This window comes from Carettochelys insculpta, chromosome 23 (assembly GCF_033958435.1).
Source record: "Carettochelys insculpta isolate YL-2023 chromosome 23, ASM3395843v1, whole genome shotgun sequence".
Taxonomy (NCBI): Eukaryota; Metazoa; Chordata; order Testudines; family Carettochelyidae; genus Carettochelys; species Carettochelys insculpta.
Window position 1 is genome coordinate 4,997,942 of NC_134159.1, and position 24,404 is coordinate 5,022,345.

Sequence of the window (24,404 nt, forward strand, 5' to 3'; positions counted from 1 at the left end):
AATGACTTGTAGGTGATATTTTGTGTCCGACAAACTGAATAGATATGAATACTCCTTATCAAAATTTTTGTCAAACATTTTCATGCTCATGTAGACTTTTTTTTCCCCTGAACACAAACATTTTGATGTAACCTTTCAACCTTCCCTAGTCTACTTGTCTTTTGTAGAAAATGATAACCCTGGATGTGAGTGGGGTGAATGGGAATTAGAAACAAAACAAACCTTTCTGATTTTGTTAGCAAAAACTTTTTCCCTTGGAAAGTAGTGCTTTTAGTAGGGGCAGGCAATAATTTTTGCTCAGGGCCCACTCCACAAATTATGGAAAGGTGTCAGATGCTGCACATTTCTTATTAATGAAATTACATCACCATCTATTGCAGGGGCGGGTAAGATACAGCCAGTCAGCTGGATCCCATCCATGGTGCATCTGGCCCGCATGCTATATATAGCCTGCTGCTGTAGTAGCAATGGGGGGGTTGGATCTGTGGGCTTTTTAAATAACTGCAGGAACCCCAGCTGGTAGTTAGGCAGCTAGGTAGTAGCAGGGGCTGAGAGGCTAGCCTGGAACCCTTTAAATTGGTGCTATATAAATGGCTCCTGGCGGCCACCTGGGGTTCCTGTGGCTATTGAAAAAGCCAGCAGCTCCTGGCCCCTGTTGTTACCCTGGCAATGGTGGGACTGGGAGCCACAAGCCCTTAGCTGCAGGAACCCCAGGTGGCACAGGAGCTCCCCGGGCTGGGAGTCCTTTAAAGGGCTCCTGCCTCCCAGCCCCCACAGCTATCACACTGCTCATCTGCCACCTAGGGTTCCTTCAACTGCTTACAAAGCCCACCGCCTCCCAAGTCCTGTCAGCAGGAAATAAACAGTATGCAGGCTAGATGCAGCCCACCATCCGGATCCAGTCTGCAGGCTGTATCTTACCCTCCTTTGGCTTTTACAGGGTAATGCGTGTGTCTGGTGTTTTGACAAGTACAGTGTAAAAGGAGGCTATGACTTGCACTCAGGTCTGTCTTTCCCTACCCAGTAAGGTTTCTCTAGCACAGGAACTCTTATTTTGTAAATAAAGAACATCTCACAATCATACAGCAACATGGCCCATCTGGAAGGATGAGCAACTACTTACAAATAGTATATATTAACTTCAGTGTAATGTGCAGCACAATATGATGCAGTGACATGTATAGTTCTATGCTGGGACAAGACAGATTAATGAGGGTATAACTTTTACTCTGTGTCAGCCTCTAATGAATGTCTATAAACCTAGTCCCTTTCACTTTTTTGTTAATGTATATCAAAGTTGGTGCTAATTTCCTATATGAAATGGGTAAAAATGATGATGTGTCAAATCCCACATCTTGTTCTTTGCTTCCTTAAAAGGTTTAAGTCTTTCCCCTTTCATAGTGCAAATCAAATCGATATTAAGGTTTTTTACTTCTCCTTTGCTGCTGAAATTCCACGTGCTTGATTGCAAGCCAATAGATTATTTTTGTGGAGTTTTTAGTAATAATTAGCAGTTACATTATTATATTGAAAACATGGACAAACACTGATTCCAGCACTAGTTATAAAAACCAAGAAACTTAAGATTTGATTTGTATAATGTCCTCTTAATACTGTCCCATTAGCTAGTGTTCTTTCTCACATTTGCATTTGTTGATGTCAGATCTGAAAGTGTTAATTCCAGCAGTTGTCTAATCTAGACTCTCCTTGTCCTGCCTTTCCTTGGAGAACAGGCTCAGTGTGGTGTAAGAATGGTGTGGTCTGGGTTATAGAGATACTGTGGGTATCTCTTCTCTCCTGAACTGTGTAACACTAGAAGATAATCCACTACTGTCCTTCCTGCAGCCCATGACAGACCTGGACACAAAGATCCAAGAAAAAGCCATGAAGGTGGACATGGACATCTGCCGTCGAATTGATATTACAGCTAAGCTGTGCGATGTAGCACAGCAGCGCAACTCTGAAGACGTTTCCAAGATATACCAGGTGATTAGGCCCTGAATTTTCTCTAGGGCAGGATAAGATGGCAGCAAGGGGCGGTGGGCGGGGCAGGAGAGGGAATGTTGGGCAGTTTGGTTTAAGCTCAAACTTCACCCAGCATTCTCAGCTTCTTTTGAAATTTCTCCCCAATAGACTTCTTCTCATCCTAAATCTATGCCCAATTGTAGCAGTGATCCACACACTCTACTGAAGTGTTTAGTCTTCAAAGTTTGTAGAAAGCGTTCAAAAGAGAACTCAGATTGTTCTTTCATGGTAGTTTACAAGTGACTAAAGAGGAAACAGCCTGGGATTCCTTGTTTGTCTAAATGGCTCTATCAGATTTGCTCTCTGCACAAGTAAAAAGATTTTAACTTCAAGTACTGCACTTGCATCCAGTGATCTCTAAGTTAAACTCTTATTTTTAACTCAACTAAATACATTCTGTGACCAATGGTTAGTTACCTACAATTACTTTGATATGTGAAGGAGAATAGAATGCAGTTTACTTTCTTGTAGTGGTGTTGGTTCTGCAGTACTAAAAGGGGGGAAAAAGTACCGTATTTTGCTCCAAAAGTGAGCAGTTACAGCTGAGAATACACATGCAAAAGAGCTATTGAGTGATAAGTGCCTTAAGCACAGTCACTTTTTTGATCATTGGCCCTTTCAACTTACCTCTTAATTTCCTTTTCTCTGTCGCTGCATAAATAGCCCTGACTTCCTTAATCGCTCTACTACAGTAGCCATTAGGGGCTGGACTGTACAAAGAGTTTTTTTTAAAAAGTTTGCCATTTTTAGCCTTCCATATAGAAATATCTTAAATGTGATGAACAGGAAACCCTCTTCCATTCCAAATCAACCTTTTTTTAATGTCTTGTAAAATGCTTAGCTAAGGTAAACATGAGCTTTTTTCATTATTTTTTGGTAATCTAGACAGAACTTGATTCAAGTTACCAACTTGATAGATGGAGAAGAAATTGCAGATCCTCTGCATTTAGCAGTATTCCAGTTTCTAAAGAGACATTTTGTCTTAAGTTTGATAAGCGGTAAAACTGTGCATCTGCTCTAAATTGAGTGCACAGATTTCATCAAGTATGCAGCGGTTAAAATCAGCACAAAGAGCAACACCAGTACCAGACCTGAATGACTTAGTAAATTATTGAAGAATAAAGAGGAGATTTGGCACTTGTTCTTTAAACTGTGTTGAAGACTACAGCACAAACATTCACAAATGTGTTACACATGTTGTGATGAAGTCCCATGGGACAAAAGAATGATCCTTGACTTTGCAGGAGTAGCTTTCGGTGTTTGTTATACATTTATTACCTGTATTAATTTGGGTTTGTCCAAATATTTTCACAGTTGAATTCCTGCATCTCTCTTGTACTGTCAAACTGATTACTAGCAACCTGTGACAGTGGGTGGGAATAGCAAAGGAATCAAGATTACCTTTAAAAAAAAGTGTTGCGTACTTTCTGTGAGTGTTCAGCTCAGAAAGCACCATGCATATGGTGATAGTGGCAAGAGAGGGAGAGTACTGTCATTGCTCTCAACCCTGCCGCCCGAGCATTCTTACCAGCTTGTGTGGTCCCTGTATCGTTCAAGCCTTTGCATGCTTTCTTGTAGCAGTTACAATGTTGTCCGTGAATATACTCTTGTATATAGAGCTTTGGCAGTCTGCAGCTTGCTTTGCTCTGTGCCGTTTTGAATTGCTTCCTTTTGCTCCACGTTCACCTCTTGTAAATAGATCTGATTTCTATCCTTAATGCGTGTAGTCTCATGCACCTGACTGGTAACAGATGAACCATTATCTTTCACCTAGCCTAACACCTCTCCTTTCTTATCTCTGCACCCTTCAGTGCATCACTTCAGTAGAACCTTCTAGTCACTCACCTTCTCTCCAATTAAGGTGGCTTCCAAAAAGAAAGATCGCAAGCTAACATCTGATGATGACCTCTCTGAGCAGGATGGAGACAACAGCAGGTTCTCAGATGATGAAGTCAGCTGTTCTCTGAACATCACAGATGAAATGAAGCGAATGTTTAATCAGCTGTGAGTATTCTGGAGAGTATGTTGTTTTTATTGTGGGATTTGCAGATCAAACAAAGCCCCAAATTTCGATTTTTGTTGTTGTTGCACTCCAAGACCCCAGGATGTTTCTTCAAACTTTATAAATAATCAGTAGATATAGTTTTTCACCAAATATTCAACATTAGTTGAACTGCAGAAGTTTGGTAGTGTATAAGACCCCTGACTTCCATAATTTCAACTTACGTGTTTCTTGCAATAACGCGAGTTGAAATAATGAGTGACAGGGAGCTGGGAACCAGGCAGCAGCCTGGCTCCCCTCCACTTGTAGGATCCAGGAAACTGAGCCGTGCTGCTGCTCCCTGTAAACTGCTGCCCGGTTCCTGTCTGCTTGCTACTCCTGGGAGACAGGAAAAAGTTGGGTGGTGGTAGCTCAGCTGTAGCAGCCTATCAAAGACTCTAGAACCATCATGCTTTTGCAGGACAAGATAGTTCAGGAAGCCTGGGCCGAGGAGCTCTGCAGAGTTCCTTTCACCTTCTTCAGGAAGGACTCATGTATTTCTAGAGTCTGCCACCAATGGTGGCAAGCATGCTCTGAGGACTTAGTCACAGTTTCACAATGACTGGCTGTGCCACTTTGAGAAGAGGAGCGCAAGCTCTGGCCTTTCCTATCTCAAATAGTGAGTGGATCCTGTCTGTCTCTTGGGTGAATGCATTGGGAAAGTAGGTGGCTCTGTGTTTTTTGTCACTCAACGGCTACGTCTACACGTGCATGCTACATCGAAATACGTCTACACGTCCTCCAGGGCTGGCAACGTCGACATTCAACTTCGACGTTGGGCAGCACCACATCGAAATAGGCGCTGCGAGGGAACGTCTACACACCAAAGTAGCACACATTGAAATAAGGGTGCCAGGAACAGCTGCAGACAGGGTCACAGGGCGGACTCAACAGCAAGCCGCTCCCTTAAAGGGCCCCTCCCAGACACAGTTGCACTAAACAACACAAGATCCACAGAGCTGACAACTGGTTGCAGACCCTGTGCATGCAGCACGGATCCCCAGCTGCCGCAGCAGCAGCCAGAAGCCCTGGGCTAAGGGCTGCTGCACATGGTGACCATAGAGCCCTGCAGGGGCTGGAGAGAGAGTGTCTCTCAACCCCTCAGCTGATGGCCGCCATGGCGGACCCCGCTATTTTGATGTTGTGGGACGCGGATCGGCTACACGTGCCCTACTTCGATGTTCAACTTCGAAGTAGGGCGCTATTCCCATCCCCTCATGGGGTTAGCGACTTCGACGTCTCGCCGCCTAACATCGATTTCAACTTCGAAATAGCGCCCAACACATGTAGCCGTGACGGGCGCTATTTCGAAGTTGGCGCCGCTACTTTGAAGTAGCGTGCATGTGTAGACGTGGCCAACATGAGCTAAAATGGGGTACAGCAAACCCTTGAAATGTGTTAATGCAAGTTAAGTGCAACTCAGAATCCCGCTGGCCACCCCCCCAGTTCAGTGCCCCCAACAAGTGGCTCTGACTCCGTCTCACTCCCTCCATGTGCGGCTCTGGCTCAGCTCATCCCCTCCCCTCCAGCCCTAACACACCCAGGCTTAACCCGCCTGCCCCCCTTCCATGGGACCAAGCCTCTGCCAGGCTTAACCCTCCCCAGCTGGTGCCCCCCCACCTCAGGACTTATCTTTCAAAAGGAGGCTCCAGGTGCTCCTGCTGCTTCCCCAGCTGCAGAATGTGTGTTCCACCAGGGCAAAAGCAGCCCCCTGACTTATGTGAAATCTGAGTTACGCGAACGTGCATAGGAATGCAACCCTGGCATAACTCGAGGGACTACTGTACTAGACAGTAAATTCCATAGTTTCTGGAGTTCAGCTGTTATGAAAATAGTCACTATAAAGCTTTTCAAGCCTTACATAATGGGAATTCCCTGGGCAGGAGATGGCTCCCTTGCTGATTCCACTCCAGACATGGACCTGAGTTGCTCATTATCTTTGGTCCTCTTCTTGTCAGTTTTTTCATAGTGCAGATCAAATTGATATTAAGGTTCTTTAATTCTCCTTTGCTGCTGAAATTCAAGGTACCTTACAGCAAGCCAGCAGATTATTTTAGTGGCAGTTTCAGTAATAATTACCAATTACAGTATTATTGAAAACATGATACAAACACTGATTCCAGCATTAGTTATAAAAAACAAGGAACTTAAGAACTGATCTGCAAAATGTCCTCTTAATACTGCCTCTAATATTCTCCTAATGAGCAAATAAATCTTCCAAGTCCACAGCACGCATTTTGCTCCTCTTTCTATTGAGGAGAACTCATTTGTGACACCATTTTGAAGATACTTGGCTTTATCTCTTCTCATGCACCCAGTCATGTTGCTGGTGTGTTTTTTTTGCTTTGCTTTTTCCTGCCAATGAATTACTGACACAAGCTTTGTAGCAATTTATGACTTCATTATTCAAATGCAACAAGCTCAAACAATGGTTTGTTTTTGTAAATTTCATTTAATACGAAAGAACTCTTATCAGCTGCAGTATTTAGAAATCTGGTCATTCACTTCAGACGTGGTTGACTTCAAATTAGGAGTTCTCAACCTCTCTTTCTGAGGCCTCTTACCAACATGCTATTAAAAAAATCAGTCACCTAGCTATGCCACAACTTTTTTTCCTAAAACCAAGGCCAGTGTTAGTTTTGTAAGCTGGACAATTGCCAGTAACCCATTCTATGTGGGTCATTGTGAAGCTAAATTGCACAGACTTCAGCTTCAGTCCTGGGTGATGGGGCTTTGGCTTTCTGCTCTGGGCCCTAGTGAGTCTAATGCTACCCATGCTTTGTGGACCCTCTGAGATCTGCCTATGCCCCTCAGGGGTCTCCAGGCTCTTCATTGAGAAACACTGATCTAAATAACACTGACTGGTCATAGATTAACCTAAATGACCATGATAGACAAAGGTATTTCAAATTTGCACCCTCCCTTGTGTTCTGTGACAATGGAGTTGTGGGTAGGGATCCAAACCACCAAATAGCTGGACTCTCCAACACCAGACATGAAACTAATTTAATGAGGCGCATCATTAAAGCACAGTTATTGGTGAAAGTACTGAGTATTCAAATAAATAACCATCTTTGAACAATGAATACAGCTGAAGCAGGCAGCAGTTTAAATTGGAAGGTCTTTCTTTTCAAACAGAGAGCTCTTAAAGTGAAAAGAGCTATGATCAAATAGGTTCGGGGTGGGTGCCTTTAACTACAAGCTTTGAAAGTAAGCAAGTATGGTAGATCACTAGATGCACGTTCCCTGCTTGTCCTCTTGCCAAGTTTTTTTAACTGCTTAATAAGATACAGAATTGGACTCAACTTCCGGCTTGCTGTGATCATCTTAAAAGGAAATGAACTCAGGAAACAAAAATATGTCTAAATCCGAAGAGAGCGAAAATACAACAAGAAACCTTTTTCAGGCTGCACTTCAACAAGGAGAAGAAACATAGTATTTAGAATTTCAGTTCTGCTCTTGTTCAAGTGCCTGAAGTTTTATTTCTTGTAACTTTAATTTATTTAGTGACTGACCAAAGTAAAGGGATTCTGTCAAGTTAAAAATTATTTCAGGCTATTTTTAACTTAAGTGAATGAAACTATTACTCAGGATGGAATTTTAGTAATCTTGGTGACTTTCTCATTTGCTCATTATGCGGTTTTGTGCCTTTTTTAGGAGAATGAAAATTAATGGAGTCAATTTTATTTGTTCAGTTGGTCCCTTTCATGGAATTGCAACATTTGATTTGCAAATGCTGCAGGCAGAATGTTTATATATAACTGTCCATTTGACACTTCAAAGAAAAAAATCCATGGGAACTCTTCTATTGGCCTTTGCTTTTGGGAACTTTTAAAACTACATGTTCAGTCAAACATGATTTCCTTTCAAATAACAGGGAGTAGTTTAAAACATTCTTGTGGTTTAGCAACTGTTCAGTGCTGAAATATTAAACTTAAAGTACCATCTAGAGGTCAAAACTGGAACTGTCTGTCTAAAGTAGAATTAACGTTGACAAGAGTCCAGTACTCTGTTGTAGGGTGAGCGGATGCGCAAGTGTCAATCTTGTAGACAGAGCAGCAGAATCTATTGTAACAGGTTTTCGATTTTTTTCACCTGCTGCACTGCTGCTTTTCTCCCTTCAGTGTTATAGTTTTAATGTAGTGTTTTAACCTGTTTATTTGGAGATATTTCCAATGCCTGTGGAAAGACATGGTTTGAAATAGTTTCTATCCATTTTTTTAACTGCTCTTTTAACAGACGTGAAACGTTTGATTTTGATGATGACTGTGACAGTTTAACGTGGGAGGAGAATGAGGACACCCTGCTTCTCTGGGAAGACTTCACGAACTGTAATCCTTCAATTGACCTGCCAGGAGAAGTGAGCTAAGTTTGTTTTTCACTTGTTTCCCATTTATTTCCTATAGAGGTTGGCAAACTTCACCTTATTATATGTAGCCACTCTCAGCCTTTGGATCCTTGGCTGGTGATCCAGTTGGCCATGAAAACTTGCTTTTATTCAGATCCCCTAACAGTTACTCCTTTTGGCATTTTCTGGTTGTCTACCTTCCATCAATCTTCTCTTTGTTTGCTCCTTCAAAACTGAAATTATAGCATTAAAGTAAAATACAAGGCTAAGGGAACTAAGTGTTTTAAACTAATTCTTTTCATGATTTATTGCTTAAAATTTATTCCTCCTTATGCTTGCTCATTATCTGTTTAGTCATTTAACTACCTTTGACTGTAAGCTCCTCCATTTAGGGGATGGCATCTTAGTTACTTTGTGCAGGGCTATGTATACCTTTGGTGCTGTGGAAATATCTGTTTAGATATTCTGTGTGTAGAATAATATCCACGTGCCCAGATGTGCTGAGCTTGAACATCTTGGCCATCCAGGTATTTTTAAAGCCTGTCTTTGTAATATGTGGTCCAGATAAAGCAGACAGAATGGAATTAATAGTCTAGAAAAGATCTCTGAGATTTTCTGAAACCGAGGCCCCTATGCTGCTGTCTCCACATTGGATAAGGCCATCTCTCAAGCATCTCATGCAATTTGCTGTTAATAAACAGTTGCTTTCAAGTCATAGTCTGTTTGAAAGAAACCTGATTGTGTAAAGCTTCCTCTTTTTGAAAATTTTGTGAGAGAGACAGGGTTTGGGGGTTAAGATTTAAACAGGGGGCCCCAGTGGTGTATAGCTTGTTACACCATAACCGACCAGCATGACAACGCTGGGTGAATAGGAATCTTGCCTTCCTCTACCCCATTAGAATATTAAGATGCTGAGGCAGCTGTCTCCTGAATATGGTTTTGTGTTGAGTGCCAGGAGTGTGTGTTAATTTACATCTTTCCATTTGCGTATCATATGGCACATGCTGAAACTGCAGAGATTACTTAAAAGAGCTAAGACTGAATACTGAGTTATATGTCTGCTGGTGAGCAGAGAGAGTGCCAGAATGATAAAGTAATGTATTTGTGTGCTGGAATTAGAGACAGATTTGCATATAGCCATGTATGCATGTATAAGCTCAATTATCAGTGGTGTATTACAGAACTCAGACCTTCAGTGGTGTAATTTTAAAGGTTTTAAGAGGCTTAAATCCTTTTGAATGAATATTATACAAGGAAAGGGTAGCTTTGCCTTGTAGATGTAGATTTTGAATAAAGACTTTCTGTGCCTGGGCTTTAGCATTATAGTGCTCTACATGCTGGAGTCTCCCCTGCTGGAGTTCTTACTCAACACACCACAGACAGCTTCATTTGTGGCCTTTCTCAAAACCTCTTTGTATGTTTAAAAAAAGCAAACAGGATGTTACTGGTTAATCATAGGCCTGGTAACCTGACATGGATCCCAGGCAAACTCATGGAAATGCTGATATGGATGCAATATTTAAACAATTAAAGGATGGTAATGTAATTAATGGCAATCATTATAGTTCTATGGAAAACAGGTTTTGTCAAACTTGATATCAAGTGAAATATGGAGGTATGCTTAGCCTTCTGTAGGGCATTTGATTTAAACCTTTTTGGCATTGATTTCTGAATAGTACTTTTTCTTCAAAAAAAAAAAAAAAAAAAAAAAAGATATATATCTATACATATATCAATGTCGCTCATATTAAATAGGTTAAAAACTGGTTAACTGATGGATCTGAGTAATTGTAAATACATAATTGTTATCCAGTGGGATTATTTCTGGAGCCTCCTATAGGAATACTCAATGTTTAATATCTTCAATGTTTTAGAAGAAAATTGCAAGTAATACACAAAGTGGAATGGTAAATAATGATGGGAACAGGTCAGTTCTACAGACTGATTTGAACTGCTTGGTGAGGTGCATTCCTTTAAATAATATGAATTAATACACAGTGAGACCATTACAGGACTCTATTGTGTCCATATCTGGTGTCAACACTTCAGAGAGTGTAGACAACTGGAAGGTTATTGAAGAGATAAAAACAAAAAAAATCCGAGTCTGAAAAATATGCCCCTCTGTCAGAAACTTACAAAGCTCAGTTTAGTTTGTTTATCCAAGGAGACTATTTAGAGTTAGCCTGATCATGGTCTTCCTACGTGGGGAGCAGATTTCTGATGGTAGAAGGCTTTCTGATCTAAAAGAAAAAGCATAATGGAGTTCAATGATTTGAAGTTGAAACTAGACAATTTAAGTGATTTGCACGGCTTATCTAGAGATGTAATATACTTCATTTAAATAAAGAATAGATGTCTTGTGGAAAGAAAAAATTCATAGCTCAAGCAGAAGTTATGGGCTTGGTACAGAAATTTAGTGGCTGAGATTCATGAATCAGACTACTTCCACGTTGCTCAAACCCCATGTAGCTTTCATGAAGCCTGCCAATAATTTATCAAAATATCTCTTTATAACCTAGTTGGCTTTGTCTTGCACTTGCTACACTGGTACTCTCTATTCAGTGCAAACTCCTTGGAGTAGTGGATGTCTCTCTCGGCTGTACGGTGCCAAAAATAATTGAGATTTAGTAAATCAGGGTGATTCATGCAATCTATAAGCCACATTTCCAAAACAGTATTCTTTGTGTACAAATAAAGTAACATGTCTTAAATTATTTCAAACCATAATCTCTTCATAATCTGCTGCTGGTTGTCTTTTTTAACAACCTAACATATTCTGTAATAGTAAACTCCTCTTGGCTTGGTGTTCTGGTGGCGGGCATGCTCTTGACATATCTAAACACCTAACACCCATGGAAATCATTGAGTGTTGGGCACTTGGGTATTTTTGAAAATCCATCTAGTGCCTAAATGCTGTTTAAAAATGTGACTAGTTCTGAACTAGTTATCCATAAGCAGCAGTGATAGAGTAGACAGCTAGTTGTGTAATTAAAGGGCTATGTGATTGGAACCCAAATGAGCTATTCCATAAACTGTTTTAATATGTCCTAATTGCCCTGTATTGTTCTTCTATAGCAGGAGGAGAATCTGGGAAACTTGATCCATGAAACAGAATCTTTCTTCAAAACAAGAGATAAAGAATATCAGGAAACAATAGGACAGATTGAGGTGAGAAAGTGCCCTATGAAAGAAAAAAATATTCTCCATAAGGATTTATTCACTAGCTTACAAAACTGTTCTGAACTTCAGTACTCTGGGGGCCTTATTGTGCGCTCCATTGCAAACCACTGAAGATGATGGATTGTGTATATGTAACTGCAGAACTTGACCCTCAGCAAGATACCCCATATATCACATCCCTTGTCCATAAAGCAATAACCTACCTGAGACTATTGTATTGAGTGAATGAAATATTGTAACTGGTGGATAAAGGTCAGCCCAGATGGGTATAAATAAAAATGTGTTCAGATTTTGCCAGTTTTCTATAATAATCTCTCTTCAGCTCTGTGGGAAATCCTAGTTGCTAAGAAATTATATCCAAGAATGACAAGATGCAGTAGTATAGCTTTTCGAGATATTTATGCTCCTTCTGTGAGCCATAAAATATAAATAGCATCTCAGAGGTAGTTTTCAAGTGTTAAGGAACATTGACAAACAGGAGGCAAACAATTAGGAGCCAAGAGCTGTTAAAAGGAGCTGAACTAAACTGGATTGCAATAGTGGGAATAAACCGATAAATATGGTAATCTCAGATAAAATGGAAGATAAGGATGCCCTGCGGACCTCACAACTGTGAATGGAATAGGTTACTGGAGTGCTTGCATAATATTCAGTATACCAGCAATCCGTAAAATGGGAAAGGATGGGGACTTAAGCAAGTCTCCTTGTTATATATGGACCACTGTCTCTCTTGTTTTGGACAGCTGGAGCTAGCCACAGCCAAGAGTGATATGAATCGCCACCTTCACGAATATATGGAAATGTGCAGCATGAAGAGGGGCCTGGATGTACAGATGGAAACCTGTCGTAGACTTATCAAAGGCTCAGCTGTCAGGTAGGATGTTCCTTAGTTTTTTGCTGTTCTCTAAGAAGTCCTCCTGCAGACACACTGCTGAGCAGTTAAGTAAAATACTTCCTACTGGTGCTTTCTTCAGTTTGGAAAGGAAGTGTTACACACCACCCAAATAGCTTTGTTGTTCTCTATTGCGTTGGAAGACTTGCATGTCATTTGCTCTCGGCCTCCTATCTGTAAAATGGGGCTAACAATGCTCCCATTTATACAACACCGAGATTCTATGGATGAAAAATGATAGATACACTGTTTATATTTATTGGAAAATGGAAGTTGAGATATAATGACATAAGGCGTTATTTTTTTTTTAAACCTTACTTCAGGATGGAAATGGATCCTCTTTTCTTAAAAACAATCAGTAAGAGAGCAGTGTTCAACAACATCACTTGCTCAACTTTGTCTCTAAATCTTTCTCTACATCTCTCTGCAGAAATTCTCCATCTCCCAGCTCTTTAGCCAGCAGTGACTCAGGAAACACAGATGAGATCCAAGATGAATTCGATAGAGAGGCAGACGTGGAGCCTATGGTCAGCTGATAAATAATCACATCAGTGAAAGGGAGAACACAGGAAAAAAATAGAAAAAAATACTGACAGAACAAAGACTAGTGCGCCCTTGTACAGGGCTCCTGAGGACTCATTCCGATATGCATCCCCACCCCACCTAAGGATTGGTGCTGTACATTTCTACTGTTCTACAAATTACAAATGCAGAATTCTGTAAGAAAATATGGTGTTTTAATTGTGCCTTTGCCCCAAGCTGAGCCACTTTGAGCTCTAATGGAATATTAATAGCAGGTGTTTTTTTAAAAAAAAATAAATAAAAGTGGGGGTGGTGAGAGAATCTGGCAGCAGCCGAAAATGGTGCTGCAAAAGCCTTGAGCGTTTCAGTAGGGTTATATGACTTACTGAAGCTGCACTGATTGGCAAAGGGACACTGTATTAGAATGAACAGGGAACAGAACACAATTACAGTAGGGTAACCGCAGTTATCTGACCCAAAAAAGAAAAAAAGTATACACCTCCAAATGTAGCTGTTAGAGGCAGACTCCAGGCTCATGCAATTATAAGGTATCTAAAGGGATATCTTATGCTATTTATCTGGGTGGTGGGGCCTTTGGAATTGGCACAAAATTCATGCCTGAGTCTAGAATCAAAAGAAACAGTTCTCAGCTCGTGGCAAAGCAGTTGCACAGGGTACGCTGGGGTGGGAATATCACCGTTAAACTACTATGCAAAAAAAAGAAAAATGCTCGCCTTATTTATGTGAAATGTTTGGTCCCTGCTAGGCTAGATTTATTGCTTGGTGGAAGGAAGATTAAAAAATACAGTTGCACATGTTAGTTATGTGTAGAGCTTTCTTTGCTGAGGTATGTCTGTTAAAATGCCTATATTTCGTGGGATGGGATTAGGAAGGTGGTTAGCTCTTCAGTTCCTGTTGTGGTTTTTTTTGTTTGTTTTTTGTTTTTTTGTCCCCAATACTTTTTTTAAACCATAATTGTTGTTGGTGTTACTTTACTGTTTAGGAGATAAGCTGAGCGGTGTCCCTGCAGCATCAGGCTGAGCTGATACACAATACTATAGATGTAGGCTTGAGATGTGATGACATTACAGACCACTGTCCTTTGGAAAACCTGCATGAGAAAATAATCTTATCCTTTTTAGGGCACAATAATAGGAATCCTGAAATACTACTGCTCTGGAATTAGGGAATAACAGCCATGTACTTTCTCTGCAAGAAAGCAAGTAGACTTAGGCCTTACCTGTCTGTTCCTCTGTATTTTAAACCAGAGAAAGCAGCATCAAAAGTCTAATGAATTGACTTTCTATTCAGAGAGCTGGCAACATGAGATGGGCTATTGTTAGACGTACTCAGCCAAGAAAAAAGAAAAATGGAAACCTCTGACTGTTTTTCAGGCCACTGTAGAAGACATATTTAATAGCTCTTAGGAGTAATGGAGTAGCTGGAGACCATTTTACGATGGGGACTAAATATCAAATCAGAATTTTTTTCCCTTTTCATGAAACTCCTCCCACAGGAATTTGGGGAAATTTCTGGGGGAGGGAGTTGTTTTTCTTCCCATACTGTTTCATATAGATTGGACAGCTAATTGTCAGGTTTTAGCATCTTTTGTGTTCAGGTGCTGAGATGGCTGTTCTGTATCCATCAACTTGAAATAAAATCAGGGGACTGGCTTTGTGAGCAAACAAAATCCAGTACACATCAGGGTGCTGGTTTTGCCATAACAGAGCACAAGCCTCACTAAAATAGTGTCTGTATTAGGCAGAGAATGCCTACTGGAATTTTGCACAACTTGCCTAACTTTGGAGACAGTGTAATCCTGACAGATCCTTGCTTGTAGTGCAACTTTGGGTACAATACCAACCTGCTAACTCTGATTCCATGTATGGCCTTTAGTTCTTTCATTGCTATTCCTGTTGAATCTCCAGTAGCTGACTTCTCCATTTGAACCATCTGAAACAGATGACCCCCTCACCGATATCTTTCCGGGTGGGGAGAACTAGTGTGATGAGACCCTTCTGGATCAACAATGTGCGTTTTAAATTTCTCCCGTCCATGAGAAGAACTAATGCAAGGACAGACTGTTAATTTTACTTCTCTTGCTCTTTGAAACATTCAAGCCACATCTCTTGTTAGGAACTCTTTTATTCATCATACCTCAGTGGCCTTTTTTTAAAATGATTCATTACATGTTGTTTTGTGCTTAGGGCTTTTTTGTTTTTAAGGAAACCTGTATTCCAAAGTGCTCATTCCTAGGATCTTTTATCTAGCCAAATCAGTAAATTACATTCACTAGGAGTGGGGTTTGCATAGTGGGGTGAAAAATACATGTCAGTCATGCCCTTTTGATAAGGGAGCAGGACTCCGTGTTTTCAGTTTTAGTATTTTTAAGGTTCCCAAGCCTCTTTGAACCTCAGCTGCTAAGTATATTTGGTTTCTCAAAAGGTTGAGAGACTGCCTGCCAAAGCTGAATGTTTGTAGTTAATATTCCCACGTCTTTGGAGGACACAGTGTTTGTGACAGGAGTTCACACCTGTAGTAAGACAGCCTTCGTGGAGCCTTCCAATAAGATGTCCTCAGATGATTTAAAACTTTATTTTTTGTAGTGGAGAAGCTGAGCAGTTAAAGAACCACCTTACTTTGCTGCTGCTTTCTATGTAAAATGCAGTGTTCTTCGAGGAGACTGGTTCAGTGCGTTTCTTTTAACGTTTGGCATGTTGAGGCAGGGAAAGAGAAGAGAATATCCTGTGTTGAGTTGAGTGAAATGCTAGATAAACTGTTGATACAAGTAACCTGTAACCTACACTTCATCTCATAGACAAAATTATGAGGAGCATCTGTAATCAGGTTGCATTGTTTGCAAGTGTAGGAGGTGGAGATACCTGTATAGTAAGGAATAGAAATAATGTGTATGATGATGAAATATGTATGATGGTAATAACGATGAGCATGTTTGTTGTCTGTTTTATTTCTATAACTGTATGTATTCCATTTTAAAATTTGTCTTCATACTTGGGTTTGGGGTTGTTTTAGTCAAGGCAGTGACTTGATAGGTAGTGGGGTCAGCCCCTTAGTAGTTTGTCGATCCCATGGTCCTTTTCCCATAAGGTTATTTGTTTCGTTTCAAATGATGCTGCTGATTTAGCTCAGAGTGGTCCCATTTTGTCTGTAGTGTCGCATCTGTAGTGACAGGATAAAAGCTTGCCAGAAGAAAAATTGTGAAAATGCTGGAATTCATTTTGATGACCTCTTTTTTTTTTCTTTGTAAAGCTGTAAATACTTTTTTATTTTCTATTCTTAATGCAGTGTCATATTGACACTTTTTTAGACTTATCAGAAAATCCTCCTCATTGTTTTTTCTCATATTTTAAGAGGATTTCAAGAAAGCAAACTTTTTGCTTGTTAGCAACGTATTAAAGTAAATCAAATTCCTAAAATACGTTTGTACATCAACAGTGTTTTCAGTGAATAAATCTATGCTTCTGTGGATGCATGTTCTTCAAAAAGTCCAAAGAGTCATGTGGTACAAACATTTTTTTCAAGGCTTTGACCGCGTTAGGTCAGGCAAGAAACAAGGAGTGGAATTTTTTAAAAGTAAGGATTGATTGAAAAAAAAATGTAACTAAGACAAATGTGTAATCTATTTATAAGTAACATAGCATATTCTGTTTGTTAGATGTTTTTTAAAATGTGCAAACAGAAGTTAGTTAGCAAATACAGGTCTTCCTCCGTAAAGTGTTCTCTCCTTTGATGAGACTTCAAATTCTCAATGCTTTCCAAGTAATAGCATGAGAAACAAATGTAACAAGCGTGGTTGGCTGTGAAACACTCCTTCCATCTCTTCCTCCTAGCAAGTAAAACATAGGTTGTGAGTGTTACTGTAACTGCAGAATTATTTTCTCCCATCTTCACTGTTTCCAGTGCCTTCTATGAGAGGGTGAGCATGGACTGATATCTGTTCTGTTAAGCACAAATAATACTTCAGATACATTTTAATGTGTTTTTTTAAAATGTGAATTAGAATGAGATTTGTATTTTGCCCTCTAGCAGGGCAGAATATAGTCGGATTGCAATTTAGATGATTAGGGGTGGGGGGGCTGATAATTTCCTTGCACCAGTATAAATGGGGAATAACTCCTTGGAAATTATACTTGTAGGAAATCAGAATCCTTCTGTATGTAGGAAGCTTTTTATAGAATGACTGCAATTTCTAAATGGTAAAAGAAGATATTTGCCTAACATACATGCTATCAAATTGAAATGCCATTGTCAGTCCAGACTTAGGGCTGGTTTAGTCTGCTGCAGTAAATCAATCTAATTTACACAACCTCACTTAGGTGAACAACATACCTGAAGCTGACATTGTTAGATGCGCTTACCACAGTGGCTACACAGGTCTGTGTTAATGGGAGAGCCTCTCATGTTGACTTTCCTTATGCTTCTTAGAGAGGCACAGTATAGAAATTGATAGAGTGCCTTCCCATCAATTTAATGTCTTCACCGGATCCACTAAATTGGCACTGCTGCAATCTGTGCAGTGAGTGTCAATCTATTGGCAAGTGACAATACCCTTAGTATAGTTAGTGGCCAAATAGTAGGTGGCATGGGGTGCTTACAGCCATACCACAAATGCCCAGAAATCTGTCTAAAATTAAGCAAATACTTGCTTATGTTTTCCTTATTTCTGTATTGTGGAAAGATTGTATTGATGGAAGAATGTTTGTACCTAGAACATGTAGTGAAGAACACATTAATAACGAAGGGCTTCTGACAGTGCTTCATTTTTGTGAATGCTACATTTTTGAGCAGCCTAATATTTGAAAGGGAGTGCTCCTGACTAACTCCTAGTGCTGTTAATGCTTGTAACAGTGGAAAACTTCTTAAAAGGTTCTCCTGCCTTACTTATTCTGTTGTAATTTAAACACTGTTCGGGTATTAGTGCTGATCAAGGCTTCAAGGTAATATTCAGATTGTTTATTTCACATTTTGTTTCTAGACTTCTTGTTTAAAGTTTCTGGTGCACTAGCACAAAGATGCAATATCTGGAGTGCAGGCACAGCAAAGACAAACTTAAGAAGTTTTCCTCTGAAATTGTATAAAAATCAGAAACAATTGTCCTTAAATCTTGTCAAATCTTATTCTTACAAATTTTAGACAGACTTTATACCTGGTGTCAGAGAGCGGAGGTAACACTCATAGATAAACCAAGGTCCCAAATCATCAATTAAATACACACATAGGGTTGTACTCAATACAAGTTTTTAAAAGTAAACTTGAAAGACTTACCTGTCAAGCTTTGAACTTACCTCCCTAGGTGATCCTAAATTTCTCTTTTAAAATGTTTTCACATGCATTTGTGCATAGCTTTGGGGTCTTGAATCTTCTGTATTTAAAGCAGTCTTCCAATAAGCTAATCCTTTGAAGAAGCAGAGATTTTTTGAGAGCTTGGATGAAGCTGGATGCTTCTGGGATTCTCAGCTCTTTAAAAGAGCATGTCTGGTTTCCTTATATGTGATTGTGGCCCTCCAATAATGAAGCACTTTTTTACAAACAAGATAAGGTTTTAAATCTGAATAGGTCTGTCTTTTCAGGCAGGCATTGAGGCTTAACATCAGAAAAACTGTTTAAGAAATATACACTTCCCACTTCTTTGCAGTACTTGCCTAAAGGCTTTTTGAAACTAACAGTTCAAATCATTCCCATATACATACCACTGTGTTGCGAATCAGGGCTATGTTTAGTTAGCTGGCTGCCTGAATTGACAACCCATACAAAGATTTAATGTTTAAGATGGTTTAGAACTTGGGCACATATCCCCACTTCCTTTGTAACAGGGTTTCACTGAAAGGAATATACAAAGTCGTCTGTCCCTAGGCTTAAAAAAATTAGCTAAACTTTGCCAAAAATGGTATTTATTTTTAAAGGGTTTAAATGGGAGACATTAACTCCTTTCCATGCCATGTCACTTTGTGTCAGTTATTTTTTGGATCATGTAATAGGTTTTTTTAATACTCATTAAAACAGACTACTGTTCAGAGTGGAAATGAAACCTGTTTACTGTATTGTTGTAAATATTGTGCTTTATATTCTGTATATTAGCTTATTTTAAAGGGAAGAATGACGTAAGTGATAAAGCTATTTGATCTCTGACAAGGAAAGTTCTGAGGATGAACCAATTCCTAAGCTTGCTTCAGAAGTGCCGTTGTTTCTTGCCCAAGTTCAGACTTGAACGCATTGCCCCTCTGTTTGGCAATCTGACAAGAGTAAACCAGGTGGTTTGTAGACTGTCCAGAATTTTTGAATTATCCATTTTGGAAGGAGCATTAGAAACGTGCACAGCAAAATGTTTGAACTCTACTGGAACTTGCGATTCCCCTATTAGTGCCAAATCCAGCAACTGTAGATCTGACCTCTAGCCACCTTTATACTGTTTGTTTCCCCCCTGGTTCTTCCTTGAAAGGGCCAGAAGTCTACTCATTTGTCTCTCCATTTTTTCTAAGCCATCCTGTGCTGTGGCACTGCTCTTCAGAGCAGCACTGTGATATTGGTTCATCCTTCTGCTCTTGGTTTATAAAAACTCTAACTATGAATGTTGATTTCCAAGTCATGTACGAAATGGGCTTCTCTGTGAAAAGGTGATGTTCTGAAGCTCGTTGATGGAAACGGGTTATGGTAATTGTATGGTTACAAGGAAAAAAACCTCTTAAAATAAATGCCAAACTTCCTGGTTGATGGTTTTGTGTGTATCAGTTCTTGTCTTCTATCGCTGTTGTTCCATAACACCTGGCTTAAATGCTGCTAAACGTTTCTGTGGAGCAGCAGCCCATCAGCATCGACTCGCTCTTCTGACCCTCCAGCCTTCAAAGACATGGTTCTAGTCTGAATTCTCTGAAATCTAAATCAGGGGCCTCAAGCTCAGTTTACTTTAGGGCCAGTCCCGGTCCTCAGATCTTCCTAACAGGCCCGTGGGCACTGGTGGGAGGCAGTGTCTATGTGCTGTCCTCCCCTGCTGCTCCTGGGTGATTTAAAACCCCCCAGGAGTCTCCACCACACTGCTGGCAGCACAGTGGGGCTAGACTAGCTTCCAGCTGCTAGCTCTGCCACTGCTCACATGTCTCTGTGGCCTGGAGGTGGTGTGTACAGAGCTGTCCCATTGACAGGACAGTTCAGGCTGGCGGCTCTGGGCCCCACCCTTTGGGGGGGGGCTGTGTGACAGCTGCTCCAACCATCCTATGGGGACCATCTCATCCATACTGAGGTTAGCCTAGCAGCCCCCCAGAACCCCTTCCATCACCACAGTGGCAGGAGCCACACGGAAGCAGAGTGATGGAGCAGCCTGTGCTCTGCTGCCATCTTCCTGGCCACTCTGTTTTCTCTATCACCGCATTGAAGTGGAGTGACCACGCTGGCCTGAGAGATGGTGGCAGAGAGGAGCAGAGGCTGTTGAATTACTCTGCTTCCCCACCATGGTGAGTGCTGTGGGGGAGTGACCCCACTAATGCCCCATAACAAGCCCCTCAAGTAGTCCCCAAGGCTGTGTCATTCAGGGGCAGGAGTTTGGGGGAGGGTTGGTGCAATGTGGGAGTGGGAGAAGGGGAAAGGAAGAGGCAGGGTGGGGTGAAGGAGAGGCTGGGCTTGTGGAAGCGTATGGAGCCCTCTTCCTCCCCCTGCCCCTGGTCTACAGAGACTCGTGTGCTGACAGCCATGCGTGGGCTGGATTGTGGAACTGCTTGGGCCGTAGGTGGCCTGCAGGCTGAGAGTTTCATAGAATCATAGAACACTAGGACCGGAAGGGGCCTCGAGAGGCCATCGAGTCCAGTCCCCTGCCCCGACGGCAGGACCGACCACTATCTACACCATCCCTGATAGACATCTAATCTGTTCTTAAATATCTCCAGCGAGGGAGATTCCACAACCTCCCTTGGCAACTTATTCCAGTACTTGACCACCCTGACAGTTAGGAACTTTTTCCTAATGTCCAACCTAAACTTCCCTTGCTGCAGCTTAAGTCCATTGCCTCTTGTTCTCTCCTCAGAGGCCAAGAAGAACAAGTTTTCTCCCTCCTCCTTATGTGACACCCTTTAAGATATCTGAAAACCGCTGTCATATCCCCCCTCAATCTTCTCTTTTCCAAGCTAAACAAGCCCAATTCTTTCAGCCTTTCTTCATAAGTCATGTTCTCCAGACCTTTTATCATTCTAGTTGCTCTTCTCTGGACCTTCTCTAATTTCTCCACATCTTTCTTGAATTGGGGTGCCCAGAACTGGACACAGTATTCCAGCTGAGGCCTAACCAGCGCAGAGTAGAGCGGTAGAATGATTTCTCGTGTCTTGTTCACAACACACCTGCTAATGCATCCCAGAATCATGTTTGCTTTTTTTGCAACAGCATCACACTGTTGACTCATATTTAACTTGTGATCTACTAGAACCCCTAGATCCCTTTCTGCTGTACTCCTTCCTAGACAGTCTTTTCCCATTCTGTATGTGTGAAACAGATTATTCCTTCCTAAGTGCAACACCTTACATTTATCTTTATTAAACTTCATCCTGTTTACTTCAGACCATTTCTCCAATTTATCTAGATCATTCTGAATTATGACCCTATCCTCCAAGGTAGTTGCAACCCCTCCCAGCTTGGTATCATCTGCAAACTTAATAAGCGTACTTTCTATGCCAATATCCAAATCATTGAGATTCCTGATCTAGACACATCAACTAACCTGAAAAACATGAGTGGCAGCATCTCCTACAGGTAAAGCTAAAGGCTAACCTAAGCTCCCAGATCAAATCTGAAGGTGCAGAGCAGATAGGGCTGTTGTACTGAGCTACAGCTGTCAAATAGTTTGTTTACTGTTCTCCTCGGTCTTAGCAAAAATGATATGAAATTTCTGAAAATCAGTTAAGTCCTCTGAAGGTTCTTCATATAAATCCTCAAAATGTTTTGCACTTTTATAACAATTCAATGCTTTTAAAGCTCCTTACAACCATTAGTTTTCCCAACAACCCTGTAATGAAGGTAGCTGTCTCAATTTTACCTATTGAGAATGTGAGGCAGGGATTGTGTGACCTTGGCTAACAAGCTCACTGAGTGACAAAACAAAAAGCAGTCAAGTAGCACTTTAAAAGACTAGCAAAATAGTTTATTAGGTGAGCTTTCGTGGGACAGACCCACTTCTTCAGACCATGGTCCCACGAAAGCTCACCTAATAAACTATTTTGCTAGTCTTTTAAAGTGCTACTTGACTGCTTTTTGTTTTGATAGTGTATAGACTAGCACGGCTTCCTCTGTTACTATTGAGTGACAAAGTGACTTCAGGAGCGCTAGTTCCCAGGCTCCTGCTCTAATTTAGAATCTTTATTGTTGAAATGAATAATACTGCTTCTTCGAGTGATTGCTCATCCCCATTCCAAGTTGGGTGTGCACAGGCGCACGTCCAGTTGCTGGAAGATTTTTGCCCTAGCCAGTAGACATAGGATCGGTGCGGTGCCCCCTGGAGTGGCACCGATATGGCGACCAATATATGCGTTGCCCCCACCCTCCCTGACTCAGTTCCTTCTCGCTGGAGGAGCTCTTGGGTTTCTCTGCTCAAATCTTTAGCTAGTAGCCTATTGTAGTGTAAATAGTTCTTGAAGAAGTGTAAATAGTTTAGTACTTGATAGTTAGTGTTTTAACTAATAGCCAAAGTGGACTTTTCCATCCCGCTTCCTGCCTCGGTCAGGGAGTGCCTGGCTCCCCAGGCTTTAAGCCTTGTTCAAAATATGGCAAACATGCCCAAAAGTGATCCCCATTCAGCCTGTTTGATTTGCTTGAGGGAAGGACATTTGTGTGATTGCTGTCATATTTACTAGGCGTGTAAACCCAGAACTTAAAAAGACAGATCCCAGCACCTTAAAGTCCTCTTAAGGGAGGCGGCTCTTAAGACTCAAGAGTCTCCTGCACAAGTGGAGAGTGGAGCTGCCTCGGTGCAAAGTGCACCAGTGCCATCAACCACGGTGCTGCATAAGGACTCTCGGCACAGAGAGCAGGGACAAGCACCGTCGCCTTCTCTGGTGCCAATGAAGAGCAGGAGGCACACGAGAGGCGTCACTTGCCAAAGTCGAAGTGGGGCGGTCTCAAGTCCAAGGCTCCAGTGGGCCCTGCCGAAGGGTAGGAGGTGCGTCCGTTGAAGTGGGTGTGGAGCAGGAGCTCGCAGACGCTGGACTTGCCCTCAATGCTGGAGGCGTTTCAAGTGGCACAAGGACTTCTACAGATGACAGAGCCGGGTCCTCTGTCTATGGAGGACAGGTGCCGTACCACTGAAACAGAGCGATTGAGGCCCATGGGTGTGACCCTGGAGCCAACCCCTGTGCTCATGTCAATGCCAGCACCGACACCTTATTTGGTGCCGAGCGATCCGGTGCCAACCCAACAGACTGGGTCAATTTACGGTGCACTATACTGTGGCACTGGCACTGTCCTCGGCCCACATGACATCGGCGCAGACTCCGATGGCCCCACCATGGTCATTGCCCCGATTTGGTGTCGGAGTCGGAATCCTGCGCGAGCTCTGGACGGAGTGGGAGCTTGAGAAGGTCACACCACAGACGTCCCAGGCACCTCAGCAGTGGCCCTTGAGAACCCTGTGGGCATTCCAAGAGGTGCAGGGCCAGGCTGTTGGAGTCCCTTTAACGGGGCCAGGGGCCCTGCCGATCCCGTGCTCAGCACCGTCTGTGTCCCTGGGTGCCCCACCACGGGAACAAAGACAGGAAGTGGAGGTCATTGTGGAGCTGCCTGCGTCTACTTCATCTGCGTCGACCTTGGCACTGTTCTTGACGCTGTCGCAGTGGGACTGGAGTCTTTCGGTGCCGGCGCCATCTGTAATTGTACCTCTGGTGCCAATGGGGCAGGCATCAGCCCAGGCACTGGCACCAGCTCAAGGGCAGGGAGCAGTAACAGTGCCATCTGTGTCTCCTGTGGCGGTGGTTTCAGGCCAGCTGACCTATGCCAGCTCTGCCTACGGTGCCCCCCAGTTTGCCCATAATTTCCAGGGGGGCCAAGTGCCTGAACAGGTCACTACTGCCCTTCCCCTCCAATGAAGGCACAAGGGCCATCTTCTTCCTCTTCCCCAGATGAGGTGGTGGAGGGCTTATCGGCTTCCCCTGTGTCGGAAGATGACAGGGCTTTTCAACAGCTCCTTAGAGTGGCCCAAAACTTGGAGGTGCAAGCAGAGGAGGTCCCGGATGAAATGGACCCTGTCGCAGACATTTTGTCCTCTGCAGGCCCCACCGGGGTGGCTCTGCCCATAATCAAAACAATTGCTATTACAGCTAAGATGGTCCGGCAGACCCCTGCTTCCACCCTTCCTATGGCCCATAGGAATGAGAGAGTGTATTTTGTCCCATTCCAAGGCACTG

At 42.1% G+C, this 24,404-nt stretch overlaps 1 protein-coding gene across 3 annotated transcripts in view; it reads left to right on the forward strand.

Annotated features, from left to right (window-relative positions):
- Positions 1 to 19,738, forward strand: part of IFFO2 (intermediate filament family orphan 2) — a 60,701-nt gene extending 40,963 nt beyond the window's left edge. Inside the window, exons 4-9 of one of the 3 annotated variants that reach the window (XM_074975732.1) lie at positions 1,846 to 1,986; positions 3,887 to 4,029; positions 8,306 to 8,426; positions 11,490 to 11,582; positions 12,338 to 12,468; positions 12,917 to 19,738. In XM_074975732.1, the coding sequence (XP_074831833.1) occupies positions 1,846 to 1,986; positions 3,887 to 4,029; positions 8,306 to 8,426; positions 11,490 to 11,582; positions 12,338 to 12,468; positions 12,917 to 13,022 (735 nt within the window). In that variant the 3' untranslated portion in view covers positions 13,023 to 19,738. The remainder of the gene's footprint in view (positions 1 to 1,845; positions 1,987 to 3,886; positions 4,030 to 8,305; positions 8,427 to 11,489; positions 11,583 to 12,337; positions 12,469 to 12,916) is intronic. The other 2 variants (XM_074975733.1, XM_074975734.1) reach the window with 2 other exon arrangements.
- Positions 19,739 to 24,404: the final 4,666 nt, after the last annotated feature.